General features: G+C 38.6%; 2 protein-coding genes across 2 annotated transcripts; both read right to left on the bottom strand.

Moving 5' to 3' along the window:
• Positions 1-698: 698 nt before the first annotated feature.
• LOC133873002 (rhomboid-like protein 15) lies at positions 699-10,691 on the bottom strand. The gene is made up of 12 exons (XM_062310702.1): positions 10,538-10,691; positions 9,268-9,433; positions 8,051-8,354; positions 7,535-7,567; positions 7,350-7,441; positions 7,169-7,242; positions 5,199-5,293; positions 5,053-5,122; positions 2,150-2,331; positions 1,672-1,774; positions 1,302-1,376; positions 699-1,198 (listed from the first exon to the last, which is right to left on the bottom strand). Exons 1-12 carry the CDS (start codon positions 10,559-10,561, stop codon positions 1,193-1,195), a joined length of 1,224 nt encoding a protein of 407 aa, XP_062166686.1. The 5' UTR covers positions 10,562-10,691; the 3' UTR covers positions 699-1,192.
• An 8,798-nt stretch (positions 10,692-19,489) lies between these two features.
• Positions 19,490-21,052, bottom strand: LOC133873213 (protein ALP1-like). The gene is made up of 3 exons (XM_062310945.1): positions 20,435-21,052; positions 20,100-20,331; positions 19,490-19,989 (listed from the first exon to the last, which is right to left on the bottom strand). Exons 1-3 carry the CDS (start codon positions 21,050-21,052, stop codon positions 19,490-19,492), a joined length of 1,350 nt encoding a protein of 449 aa, XP_062166929.1.
• Positions 21,053-25,093: the final 4,041 nt, after the last annotated feature.

Here is a 25,093-nt window from a genome sequence, read left to right as displayed (position 1 = left end):
AGCTATGTGCTCAAGGCGTCTACTTTGTTTTCTTGTATAATAACTATTGTGCAGAAAGAAAAAGAAGCTCTGTAAAAATTTATGCATAATATGCTCCAATAATGTCACTCACTATATCAGGTTTTCGTAAGTTACAAGGCAACAATAATTGGAGGTTTCTCCATTTGAGTAGAATGAGCTCTTGATAATCTGCTGTGATGTTTTTTTTTTTGTGGGCTATAGCAGAAAACTCCGCCATGATTTGCTCAAATTTCTGTGTGTTGTGTCAAAAGCTTGGGATGATGTGCATTTTTGTTAAACAAGGCATGCTATTTAGTAGATTTGGGTCATTTTTTTTTTTTTTTTTTTTAAAGATTAATTATTTAAATGAGTCTTATATCAATGCTTTAACACAACTTAAACTTGACATGCAACTAAGAATTGCCCCTCGTTGTCTCTTAAAAATTTGAAGTTATTGCATTTTTGCTATTAGTTCAAATTTTCTTATTATTATTATTATTTTTTTGCCTAAGCATTAGTTCAATTGGTATATGCTGTCTTATGGATGAGTCCTGCGACTAGAATAGGCTAATGAAGTAATATTTGTTTGTAAAAGGAGAAAATGGGGTCAATCCAAATACACAAGAAAAAAAGAAATAAGTTTGAAAAAAATCATTAAAACTAGAAAAACAAGAGCTATTGAACGCCGCCAAGTATAATGAGATTTGAACATATCAGTCTATTTTATAAGTCTTCAAACTTCAAATGCAGGAGTCGGGAGAGGTCTACGGTCAGAAGGTAGATTAGAGATAAACCTAAATTGAATAGGAAAGGACCTAAATACGCCTCCCACACGGATGAGTCCAACAAAAGTAGGGATTATACAGGAGAGGTCTAATGGTCAGATGGTGGATTAGAGATGCACTGTAAAATTGAATATGAATGTTTCATGTTAGGCAGAACATGATCACAAACCCTTTTTTATTTTTTCTTTTTTAATTTTTATTTTTTCTTTTGTTCTTTCCTTCTATTCTTCGGTTTAGCAAGAGTTGTGTAGTCGTCCCCGTTTGAATCTTTCGGTGTTTTCCCCATCGGTCTTGTCTTAGAAAATATACAGGAAGCACGACATAAAACATGATAGAAGCAACCGACCAGGCCAACGGAACTCAGCTCATGGTCGGTTTCAATGAGAACTCGACGATTATTTAGGAATTTATCCCTGCAGATACAACACAAGAATCCCAAAAATTAGAAAAGGCAAGAACAATCTCCATGAGCTCCGGAGGATGGTCAAACTATCATATATGAGCTAACAAACAAACCTGTTGACTCATGAGAATTTCCACAGCCACATTCAGATCCCCCTCAGCAGCTGCTAGTGCAACTTCTACCTGTGTCTGAAACAATCCCACACCATTTGAATTTAGAAAGCCATGCATCTAAAAGTTTCACATATTCGGGTTATAAGAAGCAGCAGAAGTTATCATATGGGTTTTAGCCATGTTTTGTAATTCGCTAAAGAAAATGTGGAACAAAATTTGTAGGTTACTAAAAACCCCTGCTGCAAAATTATCAAAGGCAAGAAAAGAGATTAAAACTAATAAACTAAATTAAAATCATGCGCCACCATGAAAAGACATGCATATATTGAAATGGATAATTAGTGAGAGCAATAGGGTGGTGCAACTTTACCTTTTCAAAACCCATTGCTACAAGTTTTTGGATTTCTTCATCAGAAGCCACTGAAACCTGATGGCTTGCAGGAACTCCAGCTGCTGTATTACCTGCTTGCCGCCTAAAATTATAAAAAGAAAAAGAAAAAGAAAGAATAAATGAACATTGTTAGCCACAAAAATGCAAAGAATGCATATTGCTAGCTGTTTAGTATTGGTTCAGTGCACCTAATATACTAAAATTAAAACAAGTTTTAACTAACAGATGAAGTCAACACCTCATTTGACAGAACATGGCTCATTGGCAGAAGTTTTGACTCAATTAAAGACCCTCAGGAATTAATAGGCAAGATTTAGGATAAAACTCAATTGTAAGGAAACATAATCAAACAACAATTTCACAAAACTAAGTACAAAATTATTTCAGACAAAATGATCACGATAATCTATATAGAGACAGCTAGATTATTAAGCATGCACAAGAGTCTTTCTAATACCTTCCATCAGATAACTGTTCTCCTGTACCAGTTGCTGCTATGTCTGATGGACGATCTGGGCTACTATTATCCAAGAGTCTAGCCTGTAGGTTTGAATCTGAATTACCACCGGAAACCATTTGACTTCGGCCACCTCCAGGCGTCCTTCCCATCCCTGGGAATCTTGGATCATCTTGTGTTAACTGCATGTGATTAAAAAGAGCTATGTCTGATGGACGATCTGGGCTACTATCATCTTGAGGCTAGAGGATTCAAATATAAAAGGGACAGCAGTAACCAAAAGGAAAAGAGAATAAGTGCCGTTTGCTTATACTAAAAGGAGGACAAAATTTTGACCATTCTTTTGTCCAAGTTGAATTCATTAACATTCAACCATTTCGCCGAGTTCATTCGGTTTAAACTGCCACTCTATCTTAATTTGATTAATTCAAAATTCAGATATAATGAAGTGAGCTTGGAAGAGCAGAGAATTGTCCATTTCTTCTCCTCTTCGATCTTCTAATGCCGCAAGTTGATGTGGATCATAACCTCAGAATTTTCTCTAAAAATATTCCGAACTTTAAAACCAGTAATTAGTGAATCATTAATCTTATGAAACAGGAGGAAATTGCTCTATTGTAACAACCAAATATATTCCCAAAAGCCACACCAGGGAAAAGATCAGAGCAAGAGTTGGATCCTTTCAAAATAAAGTCGGCAATTAATTTAACGTCGGGGTGTGAGAGCGTCTCTCTCTCTCTCCCTCTCTACATCTCTGACCTAGCGTTGGCGCGTGAGAGCGCGTCAAGCTAGGAGACCCTCTCTCTTCGCTTCCTTCTCTTCGTTGTGAAGTCGGGGTGTGAGTTCCGTCTTTCTGGTTCTTGGGTATCCTTTGTATCGCACGTAGGGGCATCAACCAATGGTTTCTCTTTGTGGGCTCCGTTCCGCCGGCAACTATGTAACGTTCTCTGGGTCGGCCGTTCTGCATTTTGGGGGTGTCCTAAGATGGAGGAAAGTTTTCTCGTGGAGTCGAAGATTTTTGTCTTCTCGGTTCTGGATGGGGCGTCAAGGCTGAGGGTGGGGGAGAAGAGAAAAAAATTTTCCGACAAAATCGTCATCAGTCCACAGTGCTCGGAGTGGCTTGCATCGACGCTGGAGATTCTATTGGGTTTCCCGGAAGATCAAGAGTTCATCAAATCCTTCAGGGAAGGGTCGAAAATTTTGATTGCTCGGAGAGGTAGTAACCATGCTGGCCGTTTCCTTGAGGCAGTAGTATTCGGTTTGGATGGCCGGAAAGGGCTCATTTTGATCCCGGAAGGCCGTGGTGGGTGGGGTTGGCTCAAATTCTCAGACGAGCTGAGAAAGGCCGCTGTTTTCCTTTCTGCCAAAATGGACTGCGAAGCTGGGTCCCCGTATGTGTCGGTCAATAATGAGGGGAAGGAAGAAGAGGCAAAGATGGGAATGTTTCCTTGCTGGAAGGGTCCCTCCTTTGTGGAGGTGTTGAGGTCAAGTTCAGTGCCTTTCGTAGGGGGTAGTCGTTCCAGGTTGAGTGCTGCGTTGGCAAAGCCATGTGTTCTGGATTTTCTCCCATCGGTGAGGCATGCAAAGGACGATTTGAGAACGGCGGTGGACTGCTTCTCTTTGGAATCACCTCCGCTTGAACTGTTGGACAAAGACCAGCTTATCTGTCCTCTGGGTAAGAAGCTTCTCTCACATTCGAATTTGAAATTCGATTTTTCAAAACGTCGCACGTGGAGAATGTTGGGCAACGGGTCTAACTTGGCTTTGGGCCAGGCTGTAAGGAATATTTTGGACCATTTTGTTAGCTTGATTCCTCCTGAAACTTTTAACCTCCTGTCCGTCGAAAATCATGCCGGAGATGTCGCTAGAGATTTCTTTTGGGATTCCTTTGGTCCGTCCTTCTTTTGGTGGCTTGGAGGATGCTTCGTTGGATACCATAGAGGGTGCGGGTATGTAGTTGTCGGGTTTACTTGGGTGTCCTCTTTTGCCAAAGACGATGGAGGTGGTTCCAGAAACAGTCGATACAGGGACTGGACCTTTGGGTGTTAGTGTTGTACGAATGGATAAGAATGGGGTTGAACCAAAGGGCTTCGATGGTGTCTCTGGGGGCTTGAGGAAGGCTAGAGAGGAGCTTGCTCCTGGGGTTTCTCCGGCTTTGTCTTCTTCCGGGGGTGGTTTTGTAACCGGGCCAAGTCTTCCTTCGGTATTCCCTGGGTTTTTGGGTTTTGTAGTTGGACTTTCTGAGACTTCTTCTCTTCTTCCAGCACTGAAGACGTCTTCCACCCATACAGATTCCTTCTCTTCGGCTAAGATGGATGAGAAGTTGACGTCGGAGTGGGAGATAGATGTTAGGAAGAAGGTTGCTGGGTTTTGGGAGAGGTTGTCCCAGGAGTATGCGGGGAATGTGTCTGAGGAGCATAACGAGAGGTTCAGGACTATTACGGAAGAAATGATTAAGCGTCAGAAGACTAAGGGCAAGAAAGAGCTTCTGAATATGCAAAGCTCCATTAATTATGACGACTCTAAAATTTCTTCTAGGTGTAGGAAATCAAGACCCATGTGATGTAGGGTTGTTTGCCTTGGGGGTTTTTGTGGTTTGTTTCTCGGGGCCTTAAGGTTGGGTTGTTTTGTGGGCTTCTTCTTGTCAGGTCGGTGGTGAGGCTTTTGCTTCTTGTATACTCCGTGTGTACTAGGGGCGCCTTACGCTGTTTTTTTAATAAAATTGCAATTACTTATCAAAAAAAAAAAGTTGGCAATTAATTTGCTAAAGCTGAGACTTGCAAAAGATACAGAATTGGGGCACTAAGAAAAGTGAATAATTGAACTTACATCATGCCAAAAAAAGCACGTATAAAAAGTCTGGAGCAAATTAATAGATCCCGAAATGGTGAATCACACAATACCTGAGCAGATGAGTCCCTCTGTGGCATCCAGGAGGACAAGTTTCTCCAAATATTTCCAGAAAATAATCCACTGTTTAAGAAATAATATCAAATTATGTTTCTAGTAGGAAGGTCAATAATCAATGACTGTGAAAAGCATAAGATACCTAGAAGTTGTATTTTGGCTCGAATATGTAGGGATGTAGCCCGCAGAATTCCCGCCAGTGCACAAAATAAATTTAGGTCGCCTGACGCAAGATGACTGAAAATCATATTAAAAAAGATCATATTCATTATGGTCTATCCATATTATAAATAAATGGTTAGAACAATAGGGTTGCCCATTATATGCAGGTACCTCCCTATATAGCATGCCATCTTTCTGCAGTTACCATTTTGACAAGGAACAAGAAACTGACTTGAAAAATAAGAGAATATTGAATAGATGTTATAAAGTTTCCTGGTTATCTATGGCTTGTAAGTTAACAGAACTGAGAGAATACCCAAAAGTTGAAAGTGGAGACTTCTAATTAGGTAAAAAGCAGGCCATTAATCAGGGGGAAGCCTGAACAACATTATGCAAATTAAACTTAATATTACTAGTTGCACATGTTTTACCATAACAGCCTGTCAAAAATGATTTCCCTATTTAAAGCCACATGTATCAAATAATTCTCAATACTAGTCTCTTAAACAATAAAATTATGCATTTGTATGCAACATGTTAACAGAGTTACAAATGATGTGGTAAGATCAGAATGTGTTCTTTTGACGTACTACAAAGACAACAACATGAACAAGCACAAAAAAGAAAATGAACTAAGGTGTTGAAGAAAAGGTTTGATGAATCCAGAATAGTAAAGATATAAGGCATTTTTGAGTTAGGTTTTGTTCAATGATCCCCATCAAGGTGTCTCTGCATGTGCATGTGGAGGTCTCTTGGTTTACAGTCTCTGCACATAGATGCCTGTGTGCATACTCATTACTCTCAAAGACACACGCCATATCTATTATATGGCAACTTATTGGTTGGCTCTATTAAAATAAGGACAGAGTTGGAAGAAATTTTATTAAAAAAAACATGTGTCTCTTCCAACTTTGTCCTCGCTATTTAAAAAGCATATGCTTCTCACATTCAAAATAGACACATGACACTTTTATAGATTGGGTCGAAAAAAATTCAACCCAGTTTGGAGGAAATCTTTGTCCTTGAAATAAATCCATAAATGATAATAGCGTCTAGAACAATTCGATATCATTTCAGCTTAAAACATGTGATGGCTTCTCTTGTATACTTACTGTATAATTAGGGCGCCTTACGCTTTTATGATATTCCGATTACTTAATATATAATAAAAAATCAATGGATAAACTGATAATTGTATCACCCTTCTTAGATGCACATGCATGCATGCACATCTGCAAAAATGATGGTAAAGGTAACACACAAATGTGTAAACTCCTGCAGCCCAAGTCAATTGACAAGGTTTTTTCAAAGCCGCCACTTATGTATATATATATATATACCTATCAAAATGGATTTCTAAAGCCGCCAGTGAAATGCACGAAGGGAAAATTTGGTACTGCGGCAGATAAGGTCATAATAGTATATACAAAAATAGTTTTCCCAGCTCTTGTTTCATCTCTGGCCAATTGTGATAGGAGCTAAGTCATTTGAATGTCAAAAATTCAAACTCAACAGAAAACCAGAGAAAAGGAAAATATATCGTATATGCGGGAAACTAAGCCATTATAGAAGCATCAAAAGCATCAGCACATAGGTGCATGGGTGCTAGCCATCAAAAGATCTACTCTAGCGGGAGTTAGGGAATGGACTCATAGCTCTGTCTTTGTAACCCTCAAAAGCATCAGTGCTAGCTGTCAAAATATCTTAGATTATCGGATTTTCTGAAATCTACAATGCCCTCAGACTAGTAATGGGCAAGGACAAATTGCATGGAAAGTGCATAAGTGCCTCTGGACAACAAGAAGTATAAATGATGTAGGACCCTCCCTCCCAGTTCCATGTCCTTTGACAGCTGCTCAACTTCACTTATACTACTTTCAAGGAAGAAAGCATACAATACTTTTCCCAGTGTTGCTGTAACAAAAAAGCAAGTTTCATAAGGATACTTACAAGCCAAGAAGAGGCCTCAATGGCAGAATAGAAGGATGTTCCAGGCATCAAGAAGTTGAATAAGCCATTAGTATCTGAAATCAGAATCTCCACTGAGTTCCTTATGTAATATGGCAGAACAGGAAGAATAAGGAAAAGAAATGGGGCGGAGAGAGATGTATCAAACACATAGGAAACTCACACGCAAATCCAGACAAAATGCCACATAGGTGTCCTAGTAATGAGACATTTGTCATAAGAAGCTGGAACACTACCAACAAGATCCATGCATACCTGGAAAATATAATTCAACTAATCATGTCCCATTTCCAACAAATTACATGAAGAAAAAATGAAGAAGATAATAGATATCAGAAAAGCATTTACCATTTAGCAGGCACATTAAAGAGTCCAAAGAAACTGTAAAACAACAGCAAAAGGTTGTAAATAAGAAGAATTCGTACGTAGATGGAATTACAAAAACCATGTAATGACTACCTGATGATAATTCTATTAAGAAAATTGTATTCACTCGTGCATTTGCAATAGCATGAACGCAAAAGTACCCATGCATTTCAATGTGCTCATAATGCATTTGGAAATTGAGTAATGCTACACACACTCTCACTTCTCCACGCCCATTTCCACACTCCCTTAGGTGGCTTTTAAAACCACCATTGGATTAAAGATCCATCCCAACTTGATCTAATGGTGGTTTTAAAAGCCACCTAAGGAATGTGGAAATGGGTGTGGGGAAGTGGGAGTGTGTGTAGCATTACTCTTGGAAATTTAGTTCTCCCAGATCCATTACATATAGAATCTTGAAAATGATGTAAAAAGTTGAAGATTAACAATGATCTTGTCATATAACATATTGCTAAACTAAGCATCAGAATGACCAACCTCCTGGATTGGACTCCACTCAAATTTGTTTCAATCACGATCATAGAAAATAAGATCCCCGAGAAGCCTATTGCACACTCATTCATGAGATACTGAGCAGGGTGGAAAGGATTATGTGCCACCACTAGTGCAATGAAAAGATGAAAAATAGCGTTGGTTGTAGCCAATAGAATTATCATGTACAACAAGCGGACAGATCCCATGATTCTCTCCAATTCAGAACCCAAAGGAACCAATGCCAACATGTTGAACATAACATGAAGCAGTGAACCATGAAAAAGGATGGAGGTATAAATCCTGTAAGCTGTAGGAACCAAAAAGAGTAAGGTTAACAGCCATAAAACTGATATAACTCGCTTTTTGAAGACAATGGATAAACTATAAGAGATACATGAAAGCACAAAAATTTATATAAATAAATACATAAAATATATTTTTTCTTCCTTTACAATTAACATCTAATTTCCTACCAAAAATAAGGAAAAAAAAAAAAACTATGATCAACATTTAATCAGAACTAAGCTCTAAATAAAAACAAATATTTCCTAAAGATCAAAAGGACTGGCCAAGTGGTGTGAGATTTAAGGCTTTGAACTGGGCTGTTACAGCCCAAAGATCATGACGCAGCCTAAACTCTAGACAGGCTAAATTAGGGCTTGCATAAACATTAAACTAGACTGTTCTTGGGCTCAACATTTATGTGCCAAACAAGAATTCAGGAAGAACATGGGCTGGCATTAGCTAAAGGACAAGTGACAATGACCAGAGGTCGTGAGCTTATAAGATAAGAAACTGTTTTCTGCAGCGAATATTTTGTTATATAAAAGATTTCTCGAGATTACTTTTAATCTCACACAGGAATGTGGAGATATAGTACATGTAAAAGGACCTCCGCATAAAAAAAAAATACGTATCACTAATCACTTCACCTTGCAAAGATACAAAATGCAAAATTTTTGCCTCATTCCTTAAAAAAATACTACAGATATATAAATAAAAATATGTTCAGACCCCATCATATGCACCAGTCCGCCGCCATCCCATTATTCCATCAAGCTCATCCAACATAATAGCTGGATGAAGATTGTCTTAGGCTGAGCCTTAAAGTGCGTGCTAGATTTATTCCTAAGGTAATTCAAGCGGTAGTACATGAACTTTAAAAAGTAAACATAGCATAATGATTTCAAGAGAGGCACATCTAATCAGCAAGGATGTACCTTGGAACCGTGATATAACTGCAGAGGGCAAGAAGCATACTTCAAAAAAGGAGTCATATCCAACCAATAGACAGACCAAGTAAATAATCCCACAAACGATCACCACGGCAGAAGTAAGGAATGGAATGCCATCCCACAATTGCCCCAACCTAGTAGGCAATCCTGACTGTACAACACAACACAAAATCATTGTAAGTTTAATAACTCAAGATTTAAATAAAAGTAATATTCTGATTGGTAAACCACATACGCATTCAAAAATGACTTTTTTATTATTGTTTTCAAGTATACTTACCTAATACCCACTTCTAAATTTCAAACAACAGCTACTTATCTCAGTGATCCAGAAGTAGTTATCAAAAAAGTGAAGTCTTCTTTTCTATAATAAGCAATTTCATTGAAAAAACTGGTGCTATATCGGACCCCAGAAGTAAACATGCCTGATCTCTATTTATTCTACATTCACGAGAGTTTTCCTTAAGCTACATATCAAGCTACTTAGCCCATTATAACCTACTTCCATTGCAAAGACACAGTTAAAGGGAGTGTAAAAAATCGTCATTACACCCTTCCACAAAAGCAAAATAAAACATTACCAAACAACATTTTCGCACTTCCATGTCCAAGATGCTCAAAACCCAGCTAAATATAGTCGGTACCTACACGACTGTATCATTGGAGAAAGGCCTACCTACCCTATGCTTAAAAATTTTCTATTGAAGAAACTTCATGACCTGAATCAATTACCTAATATAAATACTCCTAACTATAATTTAAAATATTAATTAACAACCTAAATAAAAAGTAAAATAGGGTTTCCGAATCGGATCCACAATTCGTTCTAGATTCAGAAATTCCAAACCTGACCCAACAAACAGACACAAACCGAGAGAGAGAGAGAGAGAGAGAGAGAGAGAGAGAGAGAGAGAGAGAACTAATCCTTCTTTCAGATTACAAAGTAAAGAACCAACGAAAACTAAGTCTTACACAATTCATACTTCTTTGTTTCCAAAAATGAGAAAGTCAGCCCAGCTAAGTCCAACTTAGCAGTTTACTCAGTTTCAAGTACAGATTTTTTTTATTTACTCTGCCAGAAATATTTGGAAGCAAATTCACAATCTAGATTCATTTCCCACATTTTCTCATTTTCTCAGCAACCAAACGGAACATAAATTAAAGTTAGGGTTCCCTCGGCATCAATAACAATGTGTCACTAAAATTACGAACCAAAAAACAGGAACCAAAAAGGAAGGTTTGGATCGGAGCTTACCTCTGTGACAATATTGGGTCTCATCTTTCTGCGAAATTTGTGTCTGGGACTGTGATGGATTGCACAGTATTGCCTTGTATACTCAACCAAACAGCATATGTTCTCGAATTCTCGAAAGTCCAACACTGGAACCGGGTTCGGGCTAAATTCTCGGGTGGGTAAAACTCGAATTGATTGATCTGTGCCCACGAATCCACGATATGGATCTATTGGGCTCGTGGGCTGTCTCAGACAGCGACAGAAGTTAACAGAACTAGTAGTAAGAAACGTCAGGTTAGGGTGGCAATTCTTTGATTTGACCCGGATTAAACCGGGCTGGTCCTCTATGATTCTTAAAATATTTTATCATATATAATTTTTTTTTTTTTTTTAAAAAAAAAAAATTCCAACCATTTGTTTTCAAATTTTATGGTTAAAATTTTCTCACACCAGCATTTATCATTTTTTTTGTGTGAAACAATATGGTAAATAATTAAGTGGTAAAATATAGGGATAATTGCACTGTTGATCCCTGTGATATCCCATAATTATTTTTCACTCCTTATGGTTTAAAAAGTTCATGAGAGATCCTTATGGTATGCAATAATTACAAATCGATTCCTGACGTCAAATTCTGTTAAAATTTTTAACAGATTCCGTCAAATGCCACGTCAGTGCCACGTGTCGTCATCTTATTTGTGACACATGGCGTTGACATGTCAAATCTTAATAAAATAATATAAATTTATTAAAAAATAAATAAAAATATTTATTTTTAAAAAAAAATTAAAATTCAAAAAAAAAAAAACAAAAATGGGGCAAGGGGGTGGCCAGGCTACCCCCAAAGGCCGCCTGGGGTGGCGCGCGGCCACCCCAGTGGCCAGGGGTGGCCCAATAGATCTATTAGGGGCGGCCTTCGATGGCCTGGGGGTGGCTGATTTGGCTGGGGGTGGCCCAGCCACCCCAAGCCTGCACTTTTTTCTTCTTCTTCTTCTTCTTCTTTTTTTTTTTTTTTTTTTTTTTTTTTTTGTTTTGTTTTAAAAAAATAAGTTTATTTATTTGTTTTTTTAATAAATTTATATATTTATTTATTAAGATGGACACGTGTCGCCAATAAGATGGCGACACGTGTCGCTAACGTGTAGGGCTAATAGATTCCGTCAAAATTGTGGACGGAAAATCGACCCAGGGAATGAAACGTAATTATTGCAGACTACAAGGATCTCTATTGAACTTTTTAAACCATAGGGAGTGAAAAATAATTATGGCATACTACAGGGACCAACGGTACAATTATTCCTAAAATATATTATCCTTATGACCATAACCTTATACAGAGTTATAACGAGTAATTCTAGAAGTCTCTCTAATGTTCTTCTTGTATTTCTCTAAAAATAACGTGGCTTTTAAAATCACTACTTGATCAAAATTCAATAATGATCAATCACAAGCTCAATGGTAATTTTAAAAGCCACATAATTTTTTAAGTGACAAAAGAGTAACTTTTAACATTACTCAATTATAACTTCTAAATGTGACTGATAAATGAAGTATAACAAGATATTGGAAATAAATCAATCAGTTTTATATCATCCTTCAAGTCGAATTAGCAAAAACACAATCTTCTTACATAATATCCATTCCAAACATTCACAATCTAGATGTGAACAAGTCAAGTTACTTATCTTTGGGTCTATTAGTGAATTATCCTTCTATGGATTGTGACAAATGTATTACTTAAAACATTATTGTCATGGATTCGACTCATAGTCTCCAAAAAGAAAACCCTACTCTAATAATAAGCTTTGAATAAATTAAGTACATACATTAAGATGTGAATGCTTTTTTCTTTTTCTTTTTTCTTTTTTCCAATAACAATAAAAGCACTTCTTTTTTTTTTCCCCCTCTTTCATGTACACTACGAGATTTCACTTGAAAAGTAACAAATGTTCGGTTTTAGGCATCTATTACTACTCACATCCTAGTAAGAGAAACTCCACCTTCTCTCTAACCAAAGTTCGGTTTTCACCATCCAACCCAACCTTCTGTTCATCTCTTTGTCACATCAAATCTCCACCTCCTCTCTGCTACCGTCCTTCATACTTCTTTCTGTCCTCCACTATCTAAAACAACGAACACCTTTTCAGTATGAATCTTTTTTGACCTCGTTTACTTCTCTTCTTTCCCTGTTTCTCCCTTGCTTTTCATGTTCACATTCATTCTCGCTTCTCCTCATGGCTATGCTTCCAGAAAATTTGCAAGCTCTGATAGAAGAGACCGACGCCTTCAACTGTGACGACCCATCTACCTTAGAAACCATTCCCCTTGTTGCACCTCATCATGAGCTTTTCCGTATAGTTGGTAAACTCCTCTCATCCCGGCCGCCTTCTGCATATTGGCTCCGTGTCTCTCTTTCCAACTCATGGACTTTTGCTCATCCTTTTGAAATAGCCGACCTACCTGACTCTAAATACCTCATCAAGGTCTCTACCCAAGCCCATGTCAACAAAATCATGGAACTTGGTCCTTGGAACATCAAGGGTTCTCTGCTGTTGCTCAAACCTTGGACACCCGAACTAACCTTTGATGAGGTGATCCCTGTTCTTTGCCCCTTCTGGGTCCAAGTTCCTGGCTTGCCCCTTCAGAACATGACCGCCTGCAACGCCATCAGCATCGCGAAGTCTCTTGGTACTCTTTCTCTTGTGGTACCAGGTTAGGCCTCTGTAATTGTTAGTACCCATCACCTCCGTTTTCGTGTTGCCATTGATACCACACGGCCTCTAGTCCTTGGATTCTCCCTTCCCCGAACTGGAAAATCTGCTATTTGGATTTGGTATCTATATGAGCGCCTGGTAGACTATTGCATCCTTTATGGTCTTATTGGATACCGGAAGAATTTCTTTCCGGCTCTTCCTCCCCAGGGACCTCAAGCAAGTATGAGATCTCTCTTAGGGCTTTTGTTCTTTCTGGCCCCCGATCAACTTATGCTCCAAGTCCACCAATCACTACTACCTCTACAACCCAACAAGACACGGCGCCCACTACACCGAACATAGCTTCAGCTTTCATTTGTGTAACTTCTTCTCCGGTGACGTCCCCAACTCTCCGGCTTGCAGGTGCTCCGGTCCTCTATCACCATACCATGCAACTTGGCGAGCAAGCTTCACCCAATCGGGCTGTTCACCCCCTCATGTGGCTGCTGTTAATCCCTACATTAGTTTCTCTGGCCAAGAATCAGCCACGTCACCAGCCTCCCCCACAGTTGGGCCTCTTGCTGATAAAGGTAAGGGCCTTCATTCTTCTTTGGAATTCTCGGCTCAATCCATGGATCAGGCAACCCTAAACTGTTTCTTACATGGTTTATCTCCTACACCGATCCCCACTTCACCCGGGCCTGCTCCCATAAACCCACTTCATCCACATACTCTCACAACCCATTGGACTACCCTTTAGCCCCATACCCTTCCTACCAACAACCCATCGTTTTCCTTCCTCGACCCCCTTCCAAATTACAACAGAATACCCACCCCAAACCCCTTCTTACACCCCACCCACATACAACCCCTCTGCCCCACCACTCTGGAAACTCTCTGTCTCCAGAGGAACTCAATCTCGCTACCATCCTTATCCCCCTAAAACCCAAACTGGTTTCATCCGTGGTTTATCCCCTGCCCAGTCTCCTTCATCTTCTCCAGCTTGGCCTAGCCTTGCTCATGGGAGAAAACGCTCTACATTTCCTGAAGCAGGGGACCTCCCTTCACCACCTTTGAAGCGACGATCTTCCCCCCTACTCAGTCCACCCGCAACCTTAAGGACCGAATGGACATAACAGCTTTCTCTCTTACAGCTCTTAAGCACTCCCCATCGGCCACTACTGTCCTTGGCCCTGTTCTGTTCAACGAGCCGCATATCTCAGTTTCTCTGCCCTCCCCACACACTGAGATGGATATCTCGGCTGGCATCCAGATTACTTCTTCTCCAACAGAGGCTAAAAAAGTTTACAAAGCTTCCCGCAAGCCTCATAGTGTTACACAGCTGGTTTGGGTGGATGACCGACTCCCTGCTGCTACTGGCTCTGGTTCAGACTCAGATCATCCCACTTTTGAGGCGTCTGGCTTGAGCATGCCCCCTCCAGTTCCATGAAGATCCTATCCTAGAATTGTAGAGGTCTGGCCAATACCTCTACAATTTGTAGCCTCAGGTCAATTATCAGGAAAAATCATCCTGATATTATTTTTTTGTCTAAAACTAAATCTGATCCTGCTGTAGCTACTAATATTGGCGTTGTTTGTTCAATGACGATGCAGAACAGCATCGTGCTATGTGGGTCCCACGTGCACTGTTCCTGGTTAGCTCATTTCAGTTCAATTTTCTTCCTTCACGTGTTGCGCTCCTTTTAATGCCTCATGCAGTTTTGAATTGTCATTTGTTCCTATTCTGCCCTCTGTTGAAAACCGCAGCTTGTTTGAACAAATGCTTTCTTTCTTTTTCAGAAAATCAACCCAGTCTCCTCGCATATCGCTGCTGCGTTTCCTTTTTCTTCTGAAACCCATCACACAGAAACCACCGGATTCGCATCCCAGAAGCTGAAGGGTCTCTCTCTCTCTCTCTCTCTCTCTCTCTCTCTCTGTGGAAGGCATTGCAGGTGTATAGGTATACTCTAATATGCCCAATTTACTCTCTTGTTTAGTTGGTACGCCTGTTGAAGAGAACCCATGAAGTTTTTCTTGCTCAATTTCGGCATACTGTTGTTCCACTTGCTTCTACATTGCTTGGTTTTATACCCATTGGCTAAAAGTAGCTCAAAATATGTTTATTCCCCCCAAAATCATTTCTTTCCTGGTATTTCTTGTAAGATCATCATGCAAATTATTTGGAGACTGGGTGCCCTCTGTTGAATTTTGAATTAATTGAACATTTAATTGTGTTGATTATTGCATGTGGGCATGTTGCCCTTAACTTAAAATGGCTAGTATTTTCCTATGTTCTGATATATGAATTTGTTTTGAGCAGATACATTTCATTCTTCTCAAATAAAACGACCCTCGTTGGCTTGGTTTGTTCTTCCATAACCCCCAGAAGCTAACCGACCTGTGTTTGTTCTTAAACATGCATTTTTATTTCATTTGATGATAGTATCAAACCCGAAATAAAACAAACTAGGATGAGTTCCCTTTGGTTCTTGGTTTTCAATAGATTGGGTCGATTTTAGGAGGAAATGATGAACGGAGCAGCTGTTCCAGAGCTTGTACAGACATAATATTTCTGTAACTCCTAACATATGAACATATTTTTTTTTCCTTAAACCTTGAGTTTCACACTGGAAAATCTATCATTAGGGGTTTAATAAAGTCTTAATATGTTAGTTATATTATGATCTCATTGAAAGAACTGCACAAGGGATAAATCCCCCTAATATATAGTGGTATTAGAGCTGTGTTAATTAAAGAAAAATGCAGTCAATGTGACGAATGAAGATTGTTTTTGTAACAATGATGAGAATCATGAGATTGTTGAGCAATTAAGTCACACATTGGATATGTACCATAATAAGCTTAAGGATTTGGGTTGAGTGGTTTTCAATATGATCATAGTCCTCACTAAAAAAACGATTGTACGTACATTAGGGATGATCTCACTCTATAGCAAGGGTACGAGTTAGCTCTTCCCTTTTTCTTTGAGCTCCAATAAAACAATTTGATTCCAACTTGATGTGTCATAATTTCATGAAACAACAGTTTTGAAAAATGTACTACAATTTTATCGGATTGTAACGCTTCATATTGAAAACAAATTCTTAAAAAAAAAGTGATAAAATATCTAACATTTCCCTTTAAAATGAGAGGCATAATTGCAAATGCAATGTATGTTGATCGTAAAGCAGGCCACCAGGGTTATAATGATAACGTGCAATGTTTGAAATGTAGTTATGGATTTTGGTTGCTTTAAGAGTGGGAATAGCGTAGGACATCACCTGGAACACATTTTTTATACTGTTTGTCAGTGTGCAGTAAATTACAACATTATAGGTTGATATTCCTTTTGTTCATCTACCCAAATATATAAATGTTACATATTTGTATTTCTAAATTGCTCATGTTATCTACAATATCTATAGTAAATGTCTACGGCTAGTGACGTGTCGAGTGGTCCGCCGCTGTGTCACTGTGGAGTCCCAGCACAGGTGAGGAAGTCCCGTACATCAACAAACTCCGGTAGAAAGTGGTATGGATGTATACATTATAAGGTAATTTCTTATTTAGATATTGTATGTACTTCGTCCTAAGTGTTGTAGGACAACTTTACCTATTATGCTTGCATGCAGAAATCTGGTGATTGTGATTATTTTGCGTGGGTTGATAATATGTCTGCTACTGAAAAGCTTTTAATGGAACGTCTCGAGGAATTGGAGAAGAGATTGAATGCTTTTAATGATGGAGTTGATGAATTAGTTGAAAGAAAATGCAAGCACAATTGTGATGTCATACGACGGGAGTTAGGGTCGGGCCAAAAAATTATTACTCTTTCTCGGGCTATGGCATTACTACTCATGTTGTTAGTCATCTACTGTATTGCTCATATTGGGTCTAGAGGTCCCTCATCCTTTATGTTAGAATGATGGATCTGGGAATAGGTTATTTCTATCTGTCACTTTGGACTTGTAATGGCATGTCATGGTTTATTCTATGTGCAATCTACCTTGGAGACTTAAACCATGGTTTATATATAGTTTATCTTCCTCGTCATTTTTTTATTTAATTTCCAATTACTTTCGTATCTAACAGCCTTACGCACTTTAAGAGAGAAACATAAGGATATTTTGAAAAGCATAAATAATTCCTACGAGATGCCTAGGAATAAACCAAACATGAGAATCTCATATTCTTGGGAACCCTTTTAGATTCCTAATCATTCCCAAAAGCGAGGGACGTCACATTCTAAAGTGAGTTTAGAGCATTGGAGATGCTCTAATGCAAACCCAATTAAAAGCCTCTAATTCCCGTTGTTTAAACCATTTCATTTTAGTATTTAGAAACATATGGGCTAATTCTAACTGATTTGGATGACTTGGTTGTTTAAACTATTATTATTTAGTAAACTTATAATTTCATTCTGGACGGACCCATGTATAGCTAGACAAAGAGAGGCCATAGTTAATTAGAAAAAATATATATATATATATATCTTGAGAGGCCATAGCCCCCCTTTCGGTATTTAAATTTTCCTTTCAAATTTTTTAAGAAGTTAAATATATATGTGTTTTTAGGCCGGTTTAAAAATTAGGCTAACTTAGCCCCTATTAAAAATAAATTTGATCATTCATTTATATTTTGGCCGCCTTTTCAGATGAAAAATCTTGATTCCATCTCTGATTTAATTAGATCTAGCTAGGATTGCTATAAATATGACTATAAGCTGGGAGATTTTAAGCATGAGCTAAACTAGAGGGGCAGCCACCTCCTCATGAGTCATGGCCAGGATTGAGTTCCATATATATGTTTTTGACTTAAAAAGAAAGCTTGGCCCTTATTAAAATTAAAATTAACCCTTTTATTTATGTTTTGGCTCCTCCCCATAAAAATAAAAAAAAAAAAAAAAAAAAAAAAAAAAAATCTAATTCAATTCCATTCCTGATTTTGAGGATTTGGAAACTCTAAATTTAGAGTTTCCAAATCCTCAAAATCAGGATTCTTTAAAGAATCCTGGTTCGGATCTCGGCAACATAAAAAATTTGTAATCTAAATATATCTTCCTTTTCCATATACAAAAACAAAAACAAAATAATATATATTTTCTTATCAAGCTACAAATTTATAAGAATAATGATTCAATGCCACCCAAATATACAACTTTACACCACCTTGCCTATGTGGCAAGGTGGTCTCCCACTACTTTTTGAGTTTTTTAATTTTTTTAAAATAAATTAAGGTGAGGGACCACTTTGCCACATAGGCAAGGTGGTGAAAAGTTGTATATTTAGGTGGTAGTGAATCATTACCCAATTTATAATTAAAAAACAAAGAATTGATAACACAAAATCCATTGTAGCACTATGGCAATTCTACTAATGCAAAAATTTTATTTTCTAAATTTTGTATTTTTATTTTTTATCAGGATACAATTATATAAGCAAATACATATGGGAAGAGATACCAATTCTACCCGTATTCTTGAACAACCCTCAAAATTACTATGTTTGCCTCAGCCATTTTGTCATGTATACAAAAATCCATATTTGTTCTAGGCTGCTCATCAAAGAAAAAACCACTAGTCCTTAAATAACTCATCATTAACACCCAATCTCCTAAAACCCATGTTTAAACAGTAACCTTAAGCTTTAGTCTATTTTTTTTCTTTCTTTTTTGTTTACTGTGAATCCAATCTTTACGAAGTTACAAAGTAAGTAAAAATTGTTTACAGAGGCAGGATAAACTAAATTCTCATGATACAATAATATTGATAAAAAAATAAAACTTTAACAACTATTTTACATAAATATTAATTCAGTAGAGTACTAAATTCTCATGATACATCACATCAATTTCATTCTCATGTCAATTAATACACTCTAAGATATTTTCAAATTACTTACGTCAAAACCACTAGTAGGTAAACTAAGGATATTGTCTGAAGCTGCAAATTATAAAGTAATACATTAGATACAATAAGAAATAAATGCACCAGATTCGCACTCGCATCGATGCCTTACAAAATGTAATCCCATGTAAATTCTAGTCCTCTAGCGCCCGCCCAAAGAGGTGCCAATCTTTGCAGAACATAATCAGCAAAAGCCCACCCTACCAACAGGTAAAAAGGTGTCATATGCCTAATGAAGTCAATAAATATGCAATTGCAGAAAAGAATTTTCAAATACAACAAGTGCTTGAAAGTTGATCTATAATAAAAGAATAAGCCACTGTTTTTTGAAATAAATTTACTAATCTTTGACTCACCAAGTCTAACCTTTTATTTTCAATCCTTGTGCATTGAGTTCCATATGCTCTCGCACATGGCATCCCGGTAAAGCTCCATATACCGTTTACTCTCGGCGGATCTGTTCGGCTGATGACCCGGTACCACGGTTTGCAGGAATGGTAAATGATCGCAACGTGACAGATTGTACCATTCGTCCCCGTACATTTGGCGTAAAGCTTCTTTGAATAACTCATCGGACTCTCCGCAATCCTTGCGTATAAAATTATGAATACAACAGCATGCAACTATGATAAGTCGCTGGAAGTCAGTTGCGTACGGGTTCATGTTGTTCAGGATACGAAACCGTCTCTTCATTATCCCGAACGCTCGCTCTACTATTGACCGCAGTGATGAGTGTCTGTAATTAAATGTTTCGAGCTTACCCCTGGGACCACCACGTCTGCCACGAAAACTGGCCAGATGATATCTCTCGTTGCGATATGGTGGCATGAACCCCAGAGAACAGCCGTATCCTAAATCCACCAAGTAAAAGTAACCTACCAAAGTAATTGTCACTCGGTCAATATTAATGCTACAACGGAATAAATAATTGATGATGCGATCAATCCACACTATAAAACATAATGTATATATCATCAGACACTACCGTCGGCCGGCGCTGGGAAGCGAAGTGCAGGATCATTTATGCACTCCGAAAAAATACGCGAGTCATGTGCGCTTCCTTCCCACCCAGCATACACATACGTAAAGCAAAGGTCCATGTCGACCACGCACATGACATTTTGCGTGGGTTTTTTCTTCCTACTACGGAATGGCAAGGCGCTCATACCCCTAACCTCAGCGTCAATCTGCGTGCCGTCAATTGCACCAATGCAGTTCTGCAAAAAAGTAATTGATGAATTCACAATACATTTCGTAAGAGCATAGGATTTATAGAAATTTTTAAAAATATCCATTTCACAACCCTGGAATGTTGCTTACCCCAAACCATGGATAGAATTTGCCGTTGCTGGAGACATATGGGTGAGGCATTACTTTTAACGTGGGCTGTATGACTGTCTTCCCGAGCCTGCAAAGTGCCTTGCATGTCTGATGACTGTATTTATGAATTGTTTGAAGTGATCTTTGCAACCTATCAGCCACCGCCCTCATCGTGTGACCTTGACAGACGACAAGTAAAAACGTAGCCACTTGTTCGGTAATCTTGACAAACCGACTAGAGATCAGAAGATGATTATTTTTCAGAGTGTTACAAAGACGACAAAACGTTGTGGATGACATTCTGAATTGCTCCTTACACGTTCTCGGATTCGGATTCGTTAACACCCAATGTATCCACATTGGTCCCCTCAGAATTGAGGTCCGTTGAGGAATACGCATCAATGGTGGTAATTGGTCTGCCACAATCTCGTGGTGTTGCGCCATCTCGAACAGTTGCTCTAGAACAGAGTCTAAATAGATACGAACGTCGTCGATGCCTCCGTTATGTCCTCCATACCGTGAGTCTGTCTCGTCAGAGTTTGGATCAGGCAGGCCATCTATGAGATCCTCCCAGTGTACCCATTCATCCTCTTCCCCTGATGGTCCACCAAATTCCATCGTTGGCAAAAGAACTATACCAAACATGTTCGAAAAGAGAAAATAGGCATTAAATGGCATACACACAGTATTAGAAACAGAATTATAGACAATTCTATACGTACGCGGTTTTTGAATACGAGGGAAAACAAGTACTCTATCGATATAATGATAAAAAAATAGCATCGTTCAGAAGGTCAGTTAGTAGTGATATGATGTCAATGTAGATAATAAATATACATCATAATAACTGCATAATAAGATGAAATAGTGTAACTCATGCATCCCCTCAGTCCTTAAATTCGAGTAGCCACTGTTGTTGTCCGTCTTCATCCATGTGAATGAACATGGTAGCCATTAGTGGTTGGGCTACAATGAATTTGCACACTTTTACGTATGAGATCGAGTCCAATCCAAGTTGATCCCTCATTTTATTAATAATTGGCATGGCCACAGCTAAAGGGTCCTGTGCGACTGGAGGGGGCTAGGTTGGATCTGCTGGGGCGAGGGACGACTAGATCCAGCGTTGCTCCGGCTTGAGCTGCCTACTGAGTGGATGTAGAAGGACTCGAAATGCTCACGCATGCAGTCTAATTTGCTGGTCCATTTCTCCACAACTGCGGCATCATCTGCGGAACGTTTACTTGCTGGCTGGCTTCGTGCTGGGGAGGCAGCCCTCTTTGACTTGCCAATCTTCCTCTGTGGTGGATTGCATTCCTGGTCAGATAAATCTACGACATCCGGTGGGAGATTGAGGTTGACACCGCGCTGCTCCCCACTGTCCGGTGGGGACTGTGTACTAGCGTACCGTAGTTGCCCGGTGGCGTGTGTCCCCTTGAATATGTAGACCAAGTCGTCGTAATGTGCAGGCGGCCCACCACGGAATCTATAGTACTTGTCGGATCCATAGACCTGTAAAACAACAGTACATTTCGTAAGCATAGGAAATTGTAACATCGCATGTGTGTCTTAAATTGTTGGCAAAAATACTTACATCCCTCAATTGTATCCATTGTTCGGCGGTCAAGGCGATTGTATTTCTCTCAGTGTCCCACCCCGATCCAGTAGTTATCGCACCGTTGATAAGGTCAGTGTACTCTTTGTACATCGTCTTGAGGTAAGTGATCTTTCTTTTGACTTGTTCTTTTCGATAAATTGTGCCGTCACTAATATGATTATTGAGATCCTTGGTAATTGGTCCTAAGTGTTGCCCGAATGAGCCTTTTACACCAGCCTTGACCAGATCCATGAGGATGTCGAGTAACACTCTCTCGTGTGCAGGCTTCCAGTTCGCTTGAGCATTTTGGGCCTCTAGTTCAATAACTAATGGTGGTTGTCGGGGATTCTTACGAGGAGACCTTCTTAGAATATTAGACGTTGACATCTATGGGAACAAACATAACTTTATGACAGTGGAAGTTATTAAAGGTTCATTTTTTCTTTTTTTAGTGTCATTGAATTTTTGTTTTTTTGTTTTTTTTTTTTATCTTTCTACTGAAATCATTGTTATAAAACAACATAGTAGGTAAGTGGTACTATGAAATAGTGACATGAATAACTATGAAATAGTACTAGGTATGTATTGTAAGGTTCATTTTGTATATATGAATACAAATATAATTCGAGGGACAATTGAGATAGCGACATACCTCTCGTCTGGCAGATTGGGATCGAAAGTTGTATGGGTGACGACGCTTCTGCAAAGTGACATCAAAGTAGTAGTTGTTAGAAGCCATAAAATATACGAAATTATTTCACTTAGCAACATACCTTTTGAATTGTAGTTTGAGAACGAAGGTTATATTGGTGGCTGTGCTGGCAAATTGACATGTAGTATGTTTATTAGCATTTACAGTTGGTATGTGATGTATATTTAATAGTGCAATGCATGTCAAAAGCGCGTAGACATAACTCTATTATAGCGGAAGTATACAAGAAAACACCTATGTAGAAGGAAAAAGTTGAAGGAAACAGTGGGCTATCCATAAGCACCATTTTCCTCCAAAGCCACACTGCCTCAACAAGTACAATAAAAATTCCAATTATTTCCATAAAAGAAAAACGCTACAAAGATCAAGAGCCCTCAGGGCTCAAGCCTAGGATTTAATGATTTTTGCATACAAATGCTCAGCCATTTCACACTAATGCATTCCAAATGATATCTTGGGGTATACTGTATAGCCCGCAAATAAATACAATTTTTAGGCTTATCTATGCATAGAGTCCCATTTTATACACCAAGCACACAAACATGTTTCTAAAGTTTTGCACCATTTAGACTGCTTTTTAAAAATAATTTCAAAATGTATCTACAAACAGGCCAAGCAATATAATATGCTGAATGAAAAGCAAGTTCAAATACAGGTCCGGAACAAGTTCAGTAAAATGCACTTAGATCTTTTTTTGTTTATAGGTAAGAGGTCGATTTTATTAGAAAAGCGTAAAACGCCCCTTAGTACACTGGAAGTATACAAGGATAAAATGCACTTAGATCTCATCTACAGCAAACCAATTTGCACAAGGATCACCCAACAGCTAGTAATTTAACATTAAACCCTACATAGCATACTGCCCTTTTTTTTTTCACAAATCACTGTACAGAATGAAACTTCAGAGAAAAGAGGCTACATGACTCAAAATGTGACTTTGTATATGATCGTCTAAACAAATTCAATAGTCTGAAAGAGGAAATGTAATGAATAAGCCTAGTAACAAAGGATTTCTTTCGATGATATGAGAGCCAAATAACTGCAGCCCACACAATAAACTAGTCGACGTAGACTACCCAAACAAAATGAAAATTAATTGTCATATTAATCTATCAATTCAATGACCTGATTTTGGGATGCCAATCAAACATATTTACTAAAATCAGTCTGCTTGAGGTAGTGTTTAGAGCTATCATTTAAACCCATACATTTTGTTAGTAAAATTACGAACAAGAGCACATCACAACCAAAGAAATACAAACTTCATATATACGGAACGACCACTATAGGGAGAATATATATAGATCCAAGGAAACCAAATCTGGATCTCAAAATCTAGGATCTCAAATAGAAGCACAGTGCCTGTATATGTGCCGTTGCTCTAGTAGGAGAAACTGTGGGAGGCATAAGCACCCTGCCGCCTCCTCCTCCGACTCTCCCAACTGGTTGATACCAGCACCAATGCTCTTCGTTTTGTCTATTATCTTCTCCGCATAAGTAAGGAAATTTATAGAAATTTCCTTTGGGCGGTGGGGCATTACCGTCTTTGTCCTGTTCTTCCAACAGCTCCGTCATGTCTACTAGGTACGGAGTAGATTGCATTTCTGGTCGAGATTTTCCTTGGCCAAATCAGTTGCAGGGGCTCGTGAGGAGGAGATTGGGTTGATTTTCTGAAAAAGGAAGAAAGCATTTGTTCATGCAAGCTGCGGTTTTCAACAGAGGGCAGAATAGGAACAAATGACAATTCAAAACTGCAGGAGGCATTAAAAGGAGCGCAGCACGTGAAGGAAGAAAATTGAACTAAAATGAGCTGACCAGGAACAGTGCACGTGGGACCTGCATAGCACGATGCTGTTCTGCATCGTCATTGAACAAACAACGCCATTATGCATCAACTTGGGTTTCCCTTATTACTCCAGGCACCTCCCTCTCAATCTAGAGATGGTCTTTTGCTTGCTTGGAAATCTGGTGTCAATCTAACTACTTGTTTTGTTAACCATTATATTATATGTGTTTGGATGTGAAATGGATGATCTCTTTTGTTTATGGTCCCCCTTATAAGAAATTTGCCTCTAATTTTTGGGATAAACTTGTTGATTGTAGTCTTGATATGGGCATGCCTTGGCTTTGCATTGGTGGCTTTAATGCTATTTCATCTCCTTTTGATAAATATGGTGGTCGCCCTTTTCATAGTAGCTTCAATAACAGTTTTACTCATTTTCTCAACTCTATGGGTATGATTGATTTGGGCTTTTCTGGCAATCCTTACACTTGGACTAACCACATACAGGGTCTTGGTTTAATAAAAGAATGCTTGGACAGGGGCATTGCCTCCCTTGATTGGATTCATACT

This window comes from Alnus glutinosa, chromosome 7 (assembly GCF_958979055.1).
Source record: "Alnus glutinosa chromosome 7, dhAlnGlut1.1, whole genome shotgun sequence".
Taxonomy (NCBI): domain Eukaryota; kingdom Viridiplantae; phylum Streptophyta; class Magnoliopsida; order Fagales; family Betulaceae; genus Alnus; species Alnus glutinosa.
Note: the sequence above shows the minus strand (reverse complement) of the source record. Positions and strands in the feature narration are given on the sequence as shown.